The sequence below is a fragment of the Pan troglodytes genome, chromosome 1 (genome assembly GCF_028858775.2).
Source record: "Pan troglodytes isolate AG18354 chromosome 1, NHGRI_mPanTro3-v2.0_pri, whole genome shotgun sequence".
Taxonomy (NCBI): domain Eukaryota; kingdom Metazoa; phylum Chordata; class Mammalia; order Primates; family Hominidae; genus Pan; species Pan troglodytes.
The window spans coordinates 46,950,473-46,967,634 of NC_072398.2; the positions used below are offsets into that span (position 1 = coordinate 46,950,473).

Genomic DNA, 17,162 nt, shown 5'->3' on the forward strand with positions numbered 1-17,162 from the left:
AGATCCAGCTAACACAGTGAAACCCTGTCTCTACTAAAAATACAAAAAATTAGCCGGACGTGGTAGCACACACCTGTAGTCAGCTATTCGGGAGGCTGAGGCAGAAGAATTGTTTGAACCCTGGAGGTGGAGGATGCAGTGAGCTATCATGCCACTGCACTCCAGCCTGGATGACAGAGCAAGACTCCATCTCAAAAAAAAAAGAAAAAAGAAAAAAAGAAATGTATTGCTCACAGTTCTGGAAGCTGGGAAGTCTAGGATCAAGACCCTTGCAGACTCAGTGTCTGGCTATTAGGCAGAGCCTTCTTTCTGTCCTTGCATGGTGAAAAGGTTGTGGGCTGGTATTCTTCCCCCTAATCCCACCGGCCCCCTTTATAAGGCTCCACCCTCATGACTTAATCACCTCCTAATACCATCACTTTAGGGATTAGGACTTCAACCTATGATTTTGGGGGGACACAAACATTCAGTCCATAGCCTTTATCTTAGGAGCTAGAGGAGGACTTATAAAGGGCAGAGGTTAGAAAGATGGTGCTTAATAAACCAGAATATTGGCCAGGCTCATGCCTGTAATCCCAGCACTTTGGGAGGCTGAGGCAGGCAGATGGCTTGAGCTCAGGGCTTCGAGACCAGCCTGGACAACATGGCAAAACCCCGTCTCTACCAAATATACAAAAATTAGGCTGGCATGGTGGCGCATGCCTGTAGTCCCAGCTACTCGGGAGGCTGAGGTAGAAGAATCACCTGAGCCCGAGGAGGTGGAGGCTGCAGTGAGTCGAGATCCCATCACTGCACTCCAGCCTGGGCCACACAGTGAGACCCCATCAAAAAAAAAAAAAAAAAAACAGAATATTATGCTAGCCGAAACCTTGTGATTCTTCTACTTTGGTAACTGTTTGACTATTTGGGGTCATCTAACTCCAGTTGATTGGACAGATATGGTTGATATTGATAGTTTACCCACTTTTGACTAAAACAATAGACTACATATGACTACATTTGAAAACCAAACCCCAACGGGCAGCCAGCATAGGCTGGGGACTGCCCGAAGCCTGAGCCTACCCGGGACTGCCAGCTGGGGTTGTCAGCCTGCCTGAGCAGGCCCTATGGGTGGGTCTTGCAAGGAGAGGGGCAGGAGTAAGGCATCTTTGCAGGCACTCCACACCCACTTCAAGAGGAGAACTATCACTTCTCCTCCTGAAGAATACTCTGCTTTTCACCAAAACAGGGCAACATTTTCCTTTGTCACAGACGTTCCTCACTGAAAACCCCCTGCCAGGACTGTATCTGTTTGGGTATCTTGGGGATGCTGGTAAAAATCCGGAGCAAGTTCAAGCGTCCGTTTCACTTGGGGCCAGAGGCTTCCTAACAAGTGGTCGGGGTAAATTGTGGTGAACAAAACAAGATGGAGTATTAAAAGACCCGAATACGGTTGTCCCTCTGCACTGGGTGCATTTTGAGAGGATGGGACTGTACCCAGGAATGCTCAGAGGCAAGGGTTCAGGGACAAAAAAGCCTCCATCTGCCTCCCTGTCGTAGAGATCTCATCTCCGTGTCCTGGGAAGTGGGTGACCCACTCTCCTTCAACCTGGAAAGGCTCCTGCTTAACCGGAACCTCACCCACCTCGAGCCCACCACCCTTTAAGAAAGAGGGTGCCAGTCAGGGCGCGGCAGTCGGGGACAGGGTCTAAAATAAATTAGACCCCATTTCCCAAGCGCCTCTCGACGCCAGCTGCCGGTCAACCCCCGCCGCTGAAGCCTGCGGATTCCCTGCTCACCCCACCTGCGGATTCCCTGCTCACCCCACCTGCGGGTGCGGCCCCTGGCCCCCCGGCTCCAGCGAGGGAGGAGCGCGCGCTCGGGTGCGAGCAGGACACGGCCCGGCCGCGAGGGAGGGCGGCGGCGGCGGCGGAGGAGGAGGGCGCTGAAGCCACACCCATCGGCGAGCCGATTCCGGGGCAGCGAGTCGTCGGCCGCCGCGCTCGAGCCTCCGCCCGCACCGAGCCGCGGGACCCGGGCCGTACCGGGGAGGGGCCGCTCCGGGCCGCAGCGCGAGGGCAGCGAGGGGCGGCGGGGACCTGGCACCGGGCGGGGCCGGCGGCAGCGACCATGATCGCTTTGTTCAACAAGCTGCTGGACTGGTTCAAGGCCCTATTCTGGAAGGAGGAGATGGAGCTCACGCTGGTCGGGCTTCAGTACTCGGGCAAGACCACATTCGTCAACGTGATCGCGGTACGAGGGCGTCGGGCGCGGGATCCCCGGGCGCGGGCCGCGGGTCGGGCCTGTCCCCGCCCGCGCCGCGCCCTGCTGAGCCGGGGTCGCCGCCTGGCATGGCCGGGCACGGCCGGGCGCCGGGCGGGGGAGGAGCCGGCCCCGAGCGCTTGGGGCCTAGTACGGCCCGTGCCGTGGGGGACCGGGGCGGCGCGCGACCCGCTCTCTCACCCGGGCCGGTACTGCACGGCTGGGGGCAGGGGAAGGGGGACGAACAGACAGGGCCGGTGCCACGGGGCAGGCGGCACCGAGGGGCTCTCGAAGCAGGAGGGACCCGCTGCCGGCTGAGACGGGCCCCCTCTGGCCCCCGCGCAAGGGGGCATGACGGGGCGAAAGTGCACGGGCCTTCCTGTCCTGCGGGTAGAGGGTCACGGGACGGGGCAGCCGAGAGGCTTGAGGAGGGGGTTTGGGCAAGCCCAGCCCCACCCAGAGGGCTTAACCCCTCCTTGCCGGAAGAGGAAGCCCCGGCCCTATTGAGGGGGAGGGGAGGTATCCCCCGGGGTAGAGGAGTCAGCTGAGGCCCTTGGCTCAAGCCCAGACTCCTCCCCAACTTCTCCCCGACCCGCAGTGTCTAGCCGGGGGTCCAGGGAGGATCGCATGGTAACGGGAGTTTGGAGACTCCGTCTGGCTCAGAAGTTTGCAGGAGCAGGTGCTCCCGACAAGAGAGGATGAGGTGTAGGGGCACGGCCCACTGGGGCCTTGGGAGAGTGGCTCTAAGGGCTTTGGGTCGTCAACACTGAAGTGGGTGATTGTAAGTCTTTCAGTGCCAGGGGAGTGGTGGGGAAGGAGTTAAAATCTCTCTCAAAAAAGGGGAAGATGAGCTCCATGGGTGTGAGCTGAGGCTGCAGTAATGGCTGCGGCCTGCCTGTCAGAGCCAGGCTAGACAGGGCTTGTGGGTCGAGGAAGCATGGGACAGGGGCTGGGGTTGTCCAGGGACCTGGCCCCAGTCCCAAAGCTGAGGTTTCCAACAACTGTGAGTTGGACAGATAGTAACCAAAGATACTGATGAGATAGGTCAGCAGAGGAATGTATCCAGCCGGCCTAGGTACCTCTACCTGTCCGTGTTGTTGCCCCGCCTTGCAGAAGATGGGCCTCCCCGACAGTTCTCAGCGTCCTAGAAGGCAGGGGACGTCACTTCATTGGACCTGAGGCATGAAGGCAGATGGAAAGCTCGAGGGGCAGGCATCCTGTGGTTACACAATTGAACACTGGCTTCCTTTCCCAAACATGCTCTGCAAATGACCTCTGCCCTTCCTCAACCCAGTGTCTCCTGTCTCCTGACCTGACAGGGCAGGATCTTCAGGCCAATGCTGCGGTTTTGGCACAGTAATTTTCGGAGCTAACACCCCTGGGCTCTGTCTGCCTAGGCTCTGCCCTTGGGGTCAGAGACCCTCTGGTTAAACTTGGCATTGACTTAGGCTCTTGGATTCCCAGAGCAGGCACATAACACCTGGACTCTGTCTGACCTGACTCTGCAGGCCTAGGTGGCTTGGGTTCTAGGCGTTTAGGTCTGAGAAATGCAGCTGGGCCTAGGTATCTCCTCGTTCCCCAGGGTGTTACTATAGCTGTGCTCTGGGACAGGGATCCACAGGTACCCAGGTGGGTTCGGTTTCTGGGTCTGCAGTTGAGCCTTTGACAGGAGGGCCCCCTCTAGACCAGCATCATATCCAGAGAGTTGGAGACTATAGCAGGCCAGAAACAGAACCCAAGAGTCCCAAATTCCCCTGCCAGGGTCAAGAGTTCTTGTGATATACAGGAAAAGCCCCCCATCTCCAGCCCACAAGGTCCCCTTTTTAATCTTAAATTTGCCACTTCCGCTGGCACATTCTAAAAGAGCAGGCAAGCTAAATTCCCTTCTTTAGAGAGGCTTCCCAAGGAAAACCACCCCATGTGGGCTGCAGTTGGAATTCCAGTGTCCCGGTCACTCCAGTGTTTTCAGATCCTCTGGGGCTACCACACTGGCATTTCTGCCCACCCCGTGTATAATCACAGTTGAGTGTCTTCCAGAAAGAAACGAAGAGTTGGGACCCCTGGGCTCTGTTCCCATGCCTACCACTGAATTTCTGAATTACCTGTGCCTGTTCATTTGGCCTCTGTTTGTCTCAGATCTTTCGCCATTGGGTTTTTTTCTACTCACCCTATGAGGTCTGGCTGTAAATAGAAATTGAGTTTAGTGTGTCTAGCTGCTCAGCAGGTTAATGTGAGCTGGAAAGAAATTATATACACTGCTTCTAAGAACCTGAAACATCAGCCGGGCATGGTGGCTCACGCCTGTAATCCCAGCAATTGGGAGGCCAAAGTGGGGGGATCACCTGAGGCTAGGAGTTCGAGACCAGCCTGGCCAACATGGTGAAACCCCATCTCTACTAAAAATACAAAAATTAGCCAGGCATGGTGGTGGCCACCTGTAATCCCAGCTACTTGGGAGGCTGAGGCAAGAGAATTGCTTGAACCCAGGAGGCGGAGGCTGCAGTGAGTTAAGATCGTGCCGCCACTGCACTCCAGCCTGGGCAACAAGAGCGAAACTCCGTCTCAAAAAAAAAAAAGAACCTAAAACATCCTTTGAGTTCTGAAAAAGTTGTGATGCTAGAAAAGTGGGAGATGTTTTGTCCTAGGAAACAACAGGGTCATTTTCAAATATTTAAAAGTGTCAAAGACTGTCCTACGGAATAACTAGTCTTGGAGTGCCCAAGGGGACTTAGGAACAATGGGTGGACATTCTAGGAATGATAGATTTTTTTTTCTTTTTTTTCTTTTTTCTTTTTTTCTTTTTTGAGACAGAGTGTTGCTCTATCACCCAGGCTGGGAGTGCAGTGGTACAATCTCGGCTCACTGCAACCTCCGCCTCCCAGGCTCAAGCAATTCTCCTGCCTCAGTCTCCCGAGTAGCTGGGATTACAGGCATACACCACCATGCCTGGCTAATTTTGTATTTTTAGTAGAGATGGGGTTTCGTCATGTTGGCCAGGCTGGTCTCGAACTCCCGACCTCAGGTGATCTGCCTGCCTCAGCCTCCCAAAGTGCTGGGATTACAGGTATGAGCCACCATGTCCGGCCGGATTGTTAACTCAATATAAAGAACTTTCTGATAGTTGGAACTGACCCAAGAGGGGATGGGGCAGAAGGGATTGAAGTCTGAGACAAGAGGTTGGGCTGCATGACTTCAGGTTACTTCCAACCTTAAATGAGGAGCTTATGAGACAGGGAGGCATTAGCAGGGAAATTAAGTCATAATCTGATTCCACCTTAGCTCCGATTCACAGCTGAACAAGACCTACTGGTGCTGGGGAGCCTGGCTCCTTGAAGGCCCTCCCAGCATCCCCGTCTGCCAAGGTCACATTCTGCCAGGCTGGGCTTCTCATTTACTTGGTAGCCTGTGGATCTTCTAGTTGCCAAAGAGCAGTGATGGTTCCCCATGCTATATCAAAACCATTTCCAAGCACGTTGTGAGTCTTATTTACAGTTCCTAGGAGACCGAAACCCTTCTCCCCAGTTTTACATTCAGAAACACTGAGGTCCAGAGAAGTTCAAGTTTCTTTTCCAAGCACCCCCTGGGATGAGAGACAAACAAGAACTGGGCCTCCTTCCTCAGACTCTATTGTTGGGGATGGGGTAGACTGCAGCATGCTGCCGGGGTTTGGGTAATTACAGCACACTTAATTCTCCCTGCTTAGCTAGAAGAAGCCATTCCCTCTTCCTCAGTGGTTCCTAACTTTGGGGGCTCTCAGAACTTTTTGATATCTGAAAGAAGTGAGAGACCCTTTCTCCAGAAAAATGTACACACAAACAAAACTTTGCACACACACAGATTGTGTACAGTTTCAGGGGGTTCAGGGGATCTCTGAAGCCCAACTGTGGACCTCAGGTTGGAAACCGCTGCTGGACCTTGTCATTGGGTGTCAGTCCTGGGTACTCAGTTCTTATATCATCCTAGGGCCCTGATGAATAGGTGGTTCCTGCAGATAAAAGGGAATTGGGCTGGGCGCGGTGGCTCACGCCTGTAATCCCAGCACTTTGGGAGGCCGAAGTGGGCGGATCACGAGGTCAGGAGATCGAAACCATCCTGGCCAACGTGGTGAAACCCCGAATCTACTAAAAATACAAAAAAAAAAAAAAAAAATTAGCTATGCATGGTGGCACGCGCCTGTAGTCCCGGCTACTTGGGAGGCTGAGGCAGGAGAACTGCTTGAACCCAGGAGGCAGAGGCTACAGTGAGCCGAGATCACACCGCTGCACTCCTGCCTGGGCGAGAGAGTGAGACTCCGTCTCAAAAAAAAAAAGGGAATCAAAGCAGTCTATTCAGATGGGATATCAGGGGTCTTCATGTGGACATGGAGGCACCAAATAAGAGCCAATCATCTCCTACATCTTGGCTAATGGTCAGGGCCCCTGATCTCTTTATGTAACCCAAGGCAAATTATTCCTACCAGCTGGTGGGAGAAAAAGGCATGGTAAAGGAACAGGGCTTGGCCGGGCACCGTGGCTCACCCCTATAATCCCAGCGCTTTGGGAGGCCCAGGTAGGCAGATCACTTGAGGTCAGGAGTTCAAGACCATCCTGGCCAATGTGGTGAAACCCTGTCTCTACTAAAAATACAAAAATTAGCTGGGTGTGGTGGCACATGCTTGTGGTCTCAGCTACTGGGGAGGCTGAGGCAGGAGACCCTCGCTTGAGCCCAGGAGGCAGAGGCTGCAGTGAGCTGAGATCACATCACTGCACTCCAGCCTGGGCCATAGAGCGAGACTCTGTCTCAGAAAAAAAAAAAGGAACAGGGCTATCACCCTCAGGTTCAATGTTGAATGAGCCTCATCTTTTTTTTTTTCTCAAGCCGGAGTCTTGCTCTGTCACCCAGGCTGGAGTACAATGGCATGATCTCGGCTCACTGCAACCTCCACCTCCTGGGTTCAAGCGATTCACCTGCCTCAGCCTCCCAAGTAGCTGGGATTACAGGCACACGCCACCACACCCGGCTAATTTTTTGTATCTTTAGTAGAGATGGGGTTTCACCATGTTGATCAGGATGGTCTCAAACTCCTGACCTCGTGATCTGCCACCTCAGCCTCCCAAAGTGCTGGGATTACAGGTGTGAGCCATTGCGCCCGGCCGAGCCCCATCTCTTTAGCCTGCTTCCAAGGGATAAGCAGAAGTGTCCTACCTGTGAACATGGAGATATGACCTGGGAGGGAGTTGGGTCTGGCCTTATTTGAAGCCTGTAGGTAGTTTAGAAGAATCCAGAAATCTTAGAGACAATACAGAATGGATTTTGGAAAATGGAATTACAGTCAAACCCCCAGTATTCAGCAAACATTTACTAATGGTGTTACTATAGACCTGGGTCCTCTCCCAGGAAGTGTTCTTTCTAGTGAGGAGACACATAGATAAATAAGCAGACAATATAGAGTGTAGGTTATCCTTCCCAATAACTGGAGTACAGCACAAATAAACTGAACCATGGATAATCCAGAAATTGCTTGGCATGCACTGCATTTTCAGGATGACCAATATACTCTGCCCTAAAAAGTTTGATTTTTTAGTTTGAAAATTCATCTGCTTTCTTTGAGATCCTCCTTAACTATTAGAACATGACTTGCTTCAAGTTCTCTTGCTGGAAGGTAATTTCTTCTTCCTCTCCACTGGAGAGAAAGTGGCGTCAGTTACTACAGAGAGATGTAGGTTAGACTTGAGGAAGAATTTTCCCCTAGTCTAGGCAAAGAGATTGAGACTGACAAAAGCGGGTCTTTTCACAGGGCATCCCCAGGTGTAGGCGGGCACATAGGTTGGTGATAGCCCATCCTGCCTGAAAGCACAGGATGTGCAAGAGTACCCCACAGTGGGAAGTCTAGGAAGCTCTGGCCTGGCCTCTGCATGGTTCTCGCAGCCTCTTGGTCTGCGGCGGGGGCATATCGATTTTTGCACTGTTTCCCATTCTGAGTCTTCTTTCCAGTCAGGACAGTTCAACGAGGACATGATCCCCACCGTGGGTTTCAACATGCGCAAAATCACCAAAGGGAATGTGACTATCAAGGTGAGGGCCCAGAAGCTTGGGGGGTGCAGAGGACTGTGTGTGTGTGTGTGTGTGTGTGTGTGTGTGTGTGTGTGTGTTGGGGAGGGCAACGGAGGCCCCTGGGAGGAGCGAGCTGAAGTGGGGCAGAGGCCAGGGTCCCCCTGCTGAGGAGCTGGGAAAAGACAGTAGAAGACTTCTAAGGTAGACGGAGAGCGGGTGGAGACGGGGGAGAACTGGAGAGGAAGCCGGGGAGGCAGAGGAGAGTAGGGCAGGGTAGGAGGGGGCATTTGAGACCCAAGACACGTTTTGGTGGCCTGCCCACTACTGAGGCTATCTCACCCTCTTCTTGCTCAGCTCTGGGACATTGGGGGACAGCCGCGTTTCCGCAGCATGTGGGAGCGCTACTGCCGAGGAGTGAGCGCCATTGTGTAAGTACACGGGAGGCATCGCCAGACTCCAGCCTTACCCGGCCCCCCTAGCCCTGCTACCTTCGAGGACCTCAGAGGCGCAGGGTTTTATTAGACATAATCCTTGGTTCATGACACAGTGTCGGTCCAGGGCCTGCATTTATTTTGCATGCCACTTGTTTCTTATTGGATAAATGCCCTGGGCACTCACTACCCAATCTAAGAAACAGACTATAGACTGTTAACCAGCCAGATGCACCTGTGCATCCTCTTCATTGACTTGTCTCCCTCCCCTCAACCCAAAGTCACCACTGTCTTGAATTTTGTGTGGTTTAAATGATTCTTTTTTTTTTTTTTTTGAGACGGAGTTTCGCTCTTGTTGCCCAGGCTGGCGTGCAATGGTGCGATCTCGGCTCACCACAACCTCCTGCCTCCCAAGTTCAAGCGATTCTCCCACTTCAGCATCCCGAGTAGCTGGAATTACAGGCATGCGCTACCACGCCTGGCCACTTTTGTATTTTTAGTAGAGACAGGGTTTCTCCATGTTGGTTAGGCTGGTCTTGAACTCCCGACCTCAGGTGATCTGCCTGCCTCGGCCTCCCAAATTACATGCATGAGCCACCGCGCCCAGCCCTCTCTTGCTTTTTAAAAATAATGTTTTTTTTTGGCTGAGCATGGTGCCACACACCTGTAATCCCAGCTACTTGGGAGGCTGAGGCAAGAGGATTGCTTGAGCCCAGGAGTTTAGGGCCAGCCTAGGCAACATAGCAAGATCCTGTCTTTAAAAAAATAAAATAAAATAAATTTTAAACATTGAAAAATGGCAGGGCATGGGCCGGGCACGGTGGCTCACGCCTGTAATCCCAGCACTTTGGGAGGCCGAGGTGGGCGGATCACGAGGTCAGAAGATCGAGACCATCCTGGCTAACACGGTGAAACCCTGTCTCTACCAAAAATACAAAAAAAATTAGCTGGGCGTGGTGGCAGGCGCCTGTAGTCCCAGCTACTCGGGAGGCTGAGGCAGGAGAATGGCGTGAACCCAGGAGGCGGAGCTTGCAGTGAGCCGAGATCGCATCACTGCACTCCAGCCTGGGCGACAAAGCGAGACTCTGTCTCAAAAAAAAGGAAAAGAAAAGAAAAGAAAAATGGCAGGGCACAGGGGGAGGCCAAGGCAGACGGATTACTTGAGGTCAGAAGTTCAAAACCAACCTGGGTAACATGGTGCAACCCTATCTCTACAAAAGTACAAAAATTAGCTGAGCCTGGTAGCACGCACCTGTAGTCCCAGCTACTCAGACGACTGAGGTGGGAGGATCTCTTGAGTCCAGGAAGCCGAGGCTGCAGTGAGCTGTAATTGCACCACTGCACTCCACCCTGGGTGACAGACAGTGAGACCCTGCCTCAGAAAATAATAGGCTGGATGCGGTGGCTCATGCCTGTAATCCCAGCACTTTGGGAGCCCGAGACGAGTGGATCACGAGGTCAGGAGATTGAGCCCATCCTGGCTAACATGGTGAAACCCCATCTCTACTAAAAATACAAAAAATTAGCCGGGCGTGGCGGCATGTGCCTGTAGTCCCAGTTACTTGGGAGGTTGAGGCAGGAGAATCGCTTGAACCTGGCAGGCGGAGGTGGCAGTGAGCTGAGATTGCACCACTGCACTCCAGCCTGGCAACAGAGCGAGACTCCATCTCAAAAATGATAATAATAATAAAATTTATTCTATATATATATGCCCAAACAATAGATTGTTTAGAATACACAATAGGTTGCTTTTAAACCTGATAACAAAAAGTATCTTGCTAAAAGAAATCTTCTAAGGTTTCCTTTGCTTTTTTCACTCTAACCTTATTTAGTCTTTCCATGAAAACATAAGTGGGTCACTTTGAGAGGGACTTACAGCTAATCTCAAAGGGCCCACGCTTTTCCACATGAGTAACGGCTTCCCCAGAGTAGCACTTGGAGGCTAATGGCAGGCCTAAGGAGTCCCTGCAGCTGTTCACTCCCATAGACTCAGAAAACATCCGTGGAGCACCTGCCTTGAGCCAGGCCAAGTAGCCCATGGATCCCGAGGTGACCAAGCTGCAACAGATGCTTTCACCTCCAAGCAGCAGCTCCTTCTCTTCCTTGCACCACCTCAGCCTGTGGTGTCAACATGCTTGTCCCCACCCTGCCTTTTTCCCCAGGTACATGGTGGATGCTGCTGACCAGGAGAAGATTGAGGCCTCTAAGAACGAGCTCCACAACCTACTGGACAAACCTCAGCTGCAGGGCATCCCGGTCAGCAGACCTGAGGGAGCGGGATGGGGAGGGAGCTCGGCTGGGAAGTCACTGGGAGCAGGTAAAAGCCAGGCATGGTAGGGGCGCAGAGAGGAAACGGGACCCAGGAGGCCAGCTCACCACCCAGACAACCTGGGCACGGCTGCCCTAGACCTCATCCTCACCCTCCCTTCTCCGTAGGTCTTAGTCCTGGGTAACAAGCGAGACCTTCCGGGAGCATTGGATGAGAAGGAGCTGATTGAGAAAATGTGAGTTGGGTGACTCTATATTACTTTCTGCTCTCCCAATTCCCCAACCACCAGACCAACAGCCTAGGCTTGCTGCTGTTCTTAGTATTAGCCACACGGTGGCAGCAGAGCCGACCTTTTCAGGCACCTCACCCTCCCCTTTGTAGCCTCTTAGGTAAGAAAAAGGCCCTGCTGTCCCCTAGCCCCAGGCCCCCTGGACGTTCGTAGCCTCAGCGGACTCTACTCTGGTTTCCCCCAGGAATCTGTCTGCCATCCAGGACCGAGAGATCTGCTGCTACTCCATCTCTTGCAAAGAAAAGGACAACATTGGTGCGTAGGATGGGGGAAAGGGAGGAGAGGGGAGAGGCATTTCTGAGTGTTTTAGTGGCTCTCAAAGGTTCTCGCTCCACAACTTTCCCTGAAGTCCAAAGCCCTGTGGCTCTTGGGTAGAAAAGGCAGCCAGGTGGCCCAGATTCTGGGCACTATCCCAGCTTGTCGCCAAGCGGTTGTGTGATCTCGGGCAAATCGATCCCCGCTCTGGGCTTCACCTCCTCGTTTCTAAGATTCCAGGGCTGGACCCGGTGATTCTCAGGTCCCTGCTGGCTCTGACATGCTGTGGCTCTGTCTCTCTCCCAGCACCTGAATTCCGCTACTACTCATTCAGGGCCATGTGGCGCTTGCCAGCTCTGGACTTCTTGTTTTTGAGAAAGTGTCTCCCTCTGTCACCCAGGCTGGAGTTCAGTGGCGTGACCATAGCTCACTGCAGCCTCCAACTCCACTCCTGGGTTCAAGCAATCCTCTCACCTGAGCTTCCCATGTAGCTGGGACTCCAGGTGTGCGCCACCCCTCCTGGCACCTCTGGACTTCTGATACCCTTAGGTTTGGTTTCTTGGGCCTCTCTGCTGCCCCAGCACGGCCAGTACTTGCAGGCCTTATAAGCTGTTCTCTTTTCTCCCATCAGACATCACCCTACAGTGGCTTATTCAACACTCGAAGTCACGGAGAAGCTGAGACTCCAGCCCTTCTCCCTCAGACCAGGGACCGTCATCATCTAAACCTGAAGCCGAGCTCCCCGCCCACCCCTGTCGTCCCCCTAAGCCCACCCCTCCTCACCCAGTGTGAGGAGGGCCCTCTGGGGACCCCAGAGTCCTGTTCTGCTGAGGTTTGAACTCCTGTTTTTATTGTAAAATAAATTGACCCCCATTCTGGTCCCCTAACTTCTCACCCTTCCCCGCTGCCTTTGTCCCATCACCCAGCCCTGCCTCCCTCCCAACAGCCCTGGGCCACAGCCCCCGCCCCTGGCTTTTCCCCGGCCCGCTCTTGTACCTCCCTTTTCAACACTCTCTGTTATTGTCCTGTGTGTACAGTATATATATGTATATATATTTTAATTTTTTAATTTAAGCAAAGACTAAAATCAACCATTTGATGCTGCAGGGGCCTTTCAGGATCTGGGAGGGGGCAGTCTGGAGAGAAGGAGGGAGACGCAGGTGGACTTGGGGCAAGTTCAGATCAGGAGAGGTGCAGGCTGGCACCTGCGGCAGGTACCAGCCTGGGCACTGGTGGCCGCCTCCCTGTCCCGTGTGTTTCCACCGCCCAATCTGGCTTGTCCTGGCAGTGCTTGAATGCCACAGGCTGGCAGGGGCCTCTGGGGGCCCTTCCCCTCGACCCCCAGCCTGGGTAGAGCCACCAGGTACGACGACCAGGTACCAGAAACCACCAGGCACACGGGGCAGAAAGCCAGCGTCCATGCCCCAGCAGCCCCCTCCTGCCTGTTCCTGGCTCCCAGCTCCCGCCCCTCCCCAGGGCCCCCACCTCCACGGCCCACTTCATTTTCTGTTCTCATTTTGCAGAGTTGCACAAGGAGAGAACTCAGCATGGGGGGTTGGTTCTTTGGGTTCTGTTTGTTTATTTGTTTAATTTAATGATTTGTAAAGTGATGTTCCTCTTCCTTTTTTACACTTTTCAGCTCATATTTAACCTCTGTTTGGAAAATGATTCTTGTAACTGTACATTTTTTTGCTTCCTAATAACAATGACAACAAAAAAAATAAATGACCAGTTTTGTGTTGGGGGGGGTGTATGGTGCTGGTTACTTTTCCGCAGTTGGCATGGGTTGCCCTACAGGCCCACAGGGCCACCAGCACACCCCCGCACGCTGGGCACCAACAGAGCCACGGAGCGCGAGCACATGCCCGCCCGGGGAGCACAATGGCGCTGCACAAAACGGCCTCCCACACGTGCGTCCAGGCTCTTGCGCCACCTCCTTCTCATTCTCTTTTCAGACTTTCATGTAGTCCCAGCTTTGAGCCAGCAGCTGCCACTTGGGGCTGCAGAGCTCTGTTGAGGGAACTGCCCAGGGCTGGGTAGAGGCAGCAGGGGGATAGGGCTGGGTGCTGTTTTGTGTGCGAACTGAGCTGCACTCTCCTTAGGCCCAGTTCAGGCCTCAGCCCCTCTTTCCCAGGCCCTGGATCTCACCAGCAGCCAAGGTTGAGCCAGAACCAGAACCCTGTCCCTCCGGCCCCCAGTTCCTACCCCAGAACCAGTTAACTGTGCTTCAGGGGTAGGGCTGGGCCCACAGAGCCTGGGGGAGTGTCACCGCCTTTGCTGCCTCTCAGTTAGTGTCAATGCTATGGGTTTCCTGGTAGGAGCCCTGCCCTCGCTCCTCTGCTGGATTCTAGTCCCCCACCCGACCTCACCGTCAGAGCTGGTCCTCCCTCGGCACTGCTCACAGCTGCTGCCTCAGAGCCTGGTGACCCTGCCTGCTCAAATCCGAGGCCATCTTGACCCAGTTTCACAGTAAGCCCCACCTCCTCCCGCTCCACCTCCCTCGGCCTCTCCTTTACCCTGGAAAATGGAGCAGGCCCTTGCAGAACACCCCAGCCCTTCTCACCCCTCCCACTGCAGGAAAAAGGAGCCAAACTGTCCCTTAGTCCTGGGAGTGGGGACCTTGACTCCCCGTCCTGGGCCCTCCAGCCCCTCACCTTCATTGGTGCCCAGGGCTTCCTCCTGGAGGCAGTCATCAGACCTGTCAGAGCAGTTCCCTGCCTGGAGAGGCAGTTCCCCACTGCCGGAGAGTTGGAGGAAAGAATGTGGATGGAATTTGGCATCTGAAGCTAAGTGATTCTAGGGTACCTCCCAACTCCTAAGCAAAATGGGACATGCCCTCCTGGCTAAGGAGGTTGAATGGGAGCCAGGGCTCTATCCCCTGCCCTCTCCTGACTGCAAGCATGGCTAGGTTTTCCTGGGCCTGGGATCCCGGGAGAGGACCAGCAATCTCACTCATCTGGGGCTGTTTCCAGGCCAAGGTGCCTTTCTCAGATCCTGTGATCCTCACTGAGGATTGAGGTTTGAGATAAGAGAGCTGGTTACCAGGAAGCAAGCAAGCATCCTCCTTCCACAGTGCCGGCGTGCAGCAGGTGCTAATATGACTTAAAGAATTTGTTCAGGGGCCAGGTGCTCATGCCTGTAATCCCAGTACTTTGGGAGCCCGAGGTAGGAGAATGACTTGAGTCTGGGAGTTTGAGACCAGCCTGGGCAAAATAGTGAGACCCTATCTCTACAAATAATCAAAAATTAGACAGGCGTGGTAGTGCGCACCTGTAGTCCCAGCTACTCAGGAAGCTGAGGCAGGAGAATCGCTTGAGCCCAGGAAGTGGAGGCTGCAATGAGCTGTGATCACACCACAGCACTCAGCTTGAGTGACTGAGTGGGATCTTGTCTCAAAAAAAAAAAAAAGTGTTCAGCCAGGCATGGTGGTACACACTTGTAGTCCCAGCTACTCAGGAGGCTGAGACAGGAGGACTGCTTGAGCCCGGGAGTTCAAAGCCAGCCTGGGCAACATAGTGAGACTCCCCCCCAGCTCTTAAGAAAAAAAAAAAACACACATAACCTATTAAAGTTGAATGGGAACAGACCATGAGTATAGGTAAATTGTCATGTTTGGGGCCCTTTGATGCCAAAACCTGGATGCATTTAAGAATCCCTGGGCCAAGCCTGCTCCTAACACTAGAGAATTGAATTCCTAAAGGAGAGGAAGGAATAAAAGGTTCGGGGCACCATGCAAAGTGCTTTATGTATCTTGTCTCATTAAATGACCATAATCCTCTGTGAAGGACAGATTATTCCCATTTTACAGATGAGGAAGCTGAGACTGAGTTTAAGTAATTGCATTCAGTTCCAGGATAGGTGATGAGAAGGTGACTCCCAAGTGGAGCAGGGAGACCCAGTGGATTTCAGGCTCCCCTCAGCCCTGTAACCTGGCATCAGGATCTGAGGGCTGGTCTGAAGTCTGCCATTGGGTGAGCGTGTCAGTGCCCCCTCAGAGCATCCCAGCTCAAGTCCACCGCCCACCATGTGCCAACCCCCCCGCAAGCCTGGGACCCCTAAGCAACAAACCCTACATTGTTCCCCCAGCTGGCCCAGGCTGCGAGGACAGTGGCTCTTTCCCAAGGCCGCTGGCCTGCTGACTGATTCTGCAAGCCATTCACGTTGGCAGGCTTGGGAGGCGGCGGTGGCAGAGCCTTGGAGCCACCATCTCTCCCCCTTCATCTCTGAGCCGGCCAACCAGCAGGAGGGAGAGGTGGAGGGCACCCTTTGTGGAGGAGGACCCCTAAACAGGATGTTGAGGGGTCTGACTCCCCTGCCCTGGACTTCACCTCAGTTCACCCGGCCCCTTCCTGCATCCCTTAGGAAGCTGGTGGTACTTCCGGGCCTGGCAGGGGGGTGGAGAAGGAGTTGGGGAAATGCCGAGGAAACGGTCCCCAAGAGCTTCAGCACGACAGGCCTGCCTTTGGTCCCCTCTCCAACCTGCTCCCCCACCCATCTGAAGTTTCTACAGACAGAGCCGGGGGCTTCAGTCACCGTGGCAACAGGTCTGCTGAGAAACGGGTGGGTGTCACTCCCCAGCACAAAGGGTGTGTGCATGGCGGCGCCATCACCTAGCAACAGCCTCCCTCTCTCTTGGCGGCATCACCCGCCCTGGGGGTGGGTGCCAGGGAGAGAGAACAAGGCCGTTAAGATCCCCAGGAGAGGGGGAGGGAAGCTTGGGTACAGGGCAGGCTGAGGCCAAGGGGTGTGGGTGGGTGGACAGAGGAGAATGGAGCCCCAGGCGCTTGGAAACCCTGCCCCTGCCCATCCCTGGGCCCCCGGGACCCTTCCTGAGGCCCCATGTGGATGCTGTAGGTAGGCCTGGTGGGCAGAAGTCTGGTGGGACCCAGGACAGAGCTTCAGACAGGGGGGGTGGTTCTGAGGAAAGCTGAGCTCCCAGGCGGGGAGCGACTGGTGGCCTGGCTGAGGCATCACTTCTGGTTGATGCTGTGCCAGCTTCCCAGGGACCCACAAGGCTAAGGGTGCCCTCTGGAAGGGACCAGAGGTGGGGCTGGGGGAAGTGGCACTTCAAGGGCAAGACCCCACAGGAGAAGCTGCATGAAGGGTCTGCCGGGAGCAGTGGGAGCTCTGGCGGGAAGGGTGGTGCAGTGGGGGCTGGGTGGGGGCAGGCCAGGGCAGGCAGCTGGGCCGTCTACAGGCAAAACAGTCCATTCTAAGAAACTGAACAAGAGCAGCTCTCAGAGTGACAAAGGCTGGGAAGCCCTGGGGCTCACAGAGGAAAGACCACTGGACTCCCTCCAAGGGGGGCTTTGTGGAGAGAGGGCATAGCAGAGATGAAGGCTCCAGAGGAGATATTTTCCAGGCTTTTGACTTCCCAAGGAGCATGGGGTTTAGGCCAGGATGAGGACTTAGGTCCTCCGGCTCCCCAAGCCCTCCATCCTCTCTGTCCCTCAAAAGCCATAAAACCCTTGGAGTCGCCAGGGCCACAAGGCTGTTCTGAACATCGGCCACAAAGCTGTTCTGAACATCAGCCACAGGCCAGGCCAGGTCAGGAGAAATTCTCCTAGGCACTGCCAGGCCAGGAAGGCCCAGCTGCATCTGGGCCCTGCCAGAATGTGGCACAAGAAAGTGGATGGGCATAGGG

The 17,162-nt window shown here is 54.3% G+C and overlaps 1 protein-coding gene across 1 annotated transcript; it reads left to right on the plus strand.

Annotated features, from left to right (window-relative positions):
* The first annotated feature begins 1,944 nt into the window (after nt 1–1,944).
* Nucleotides 1,945–13,261, plus strand: ARL8A (ADP ribosylation factor like GTPase 8A). The gene is made up of 7 exons (XM_016935753.4): nt 1,945–2,232; nt 8,215–8,295; nt 8,629–8,702; nt 10,868–10,961; nt 11,142–11,209; nt 11,448–11,518; nt 12,150–13,261. The coding sequence occupies exons 1-7, from the start codon at nt 2,110–2,112 to the stop codon at nt 12,197–12,199; spliced, it is 561 nt and encodes a 186-aa protein (XP_016791242.1). The 5' UTR covers nt 1,945–2,109; the 3' UTR covers nt 12,200–13,261.
* Nucleotides 13,262–17,162: the final 3,901 nt, after the last annotated feature.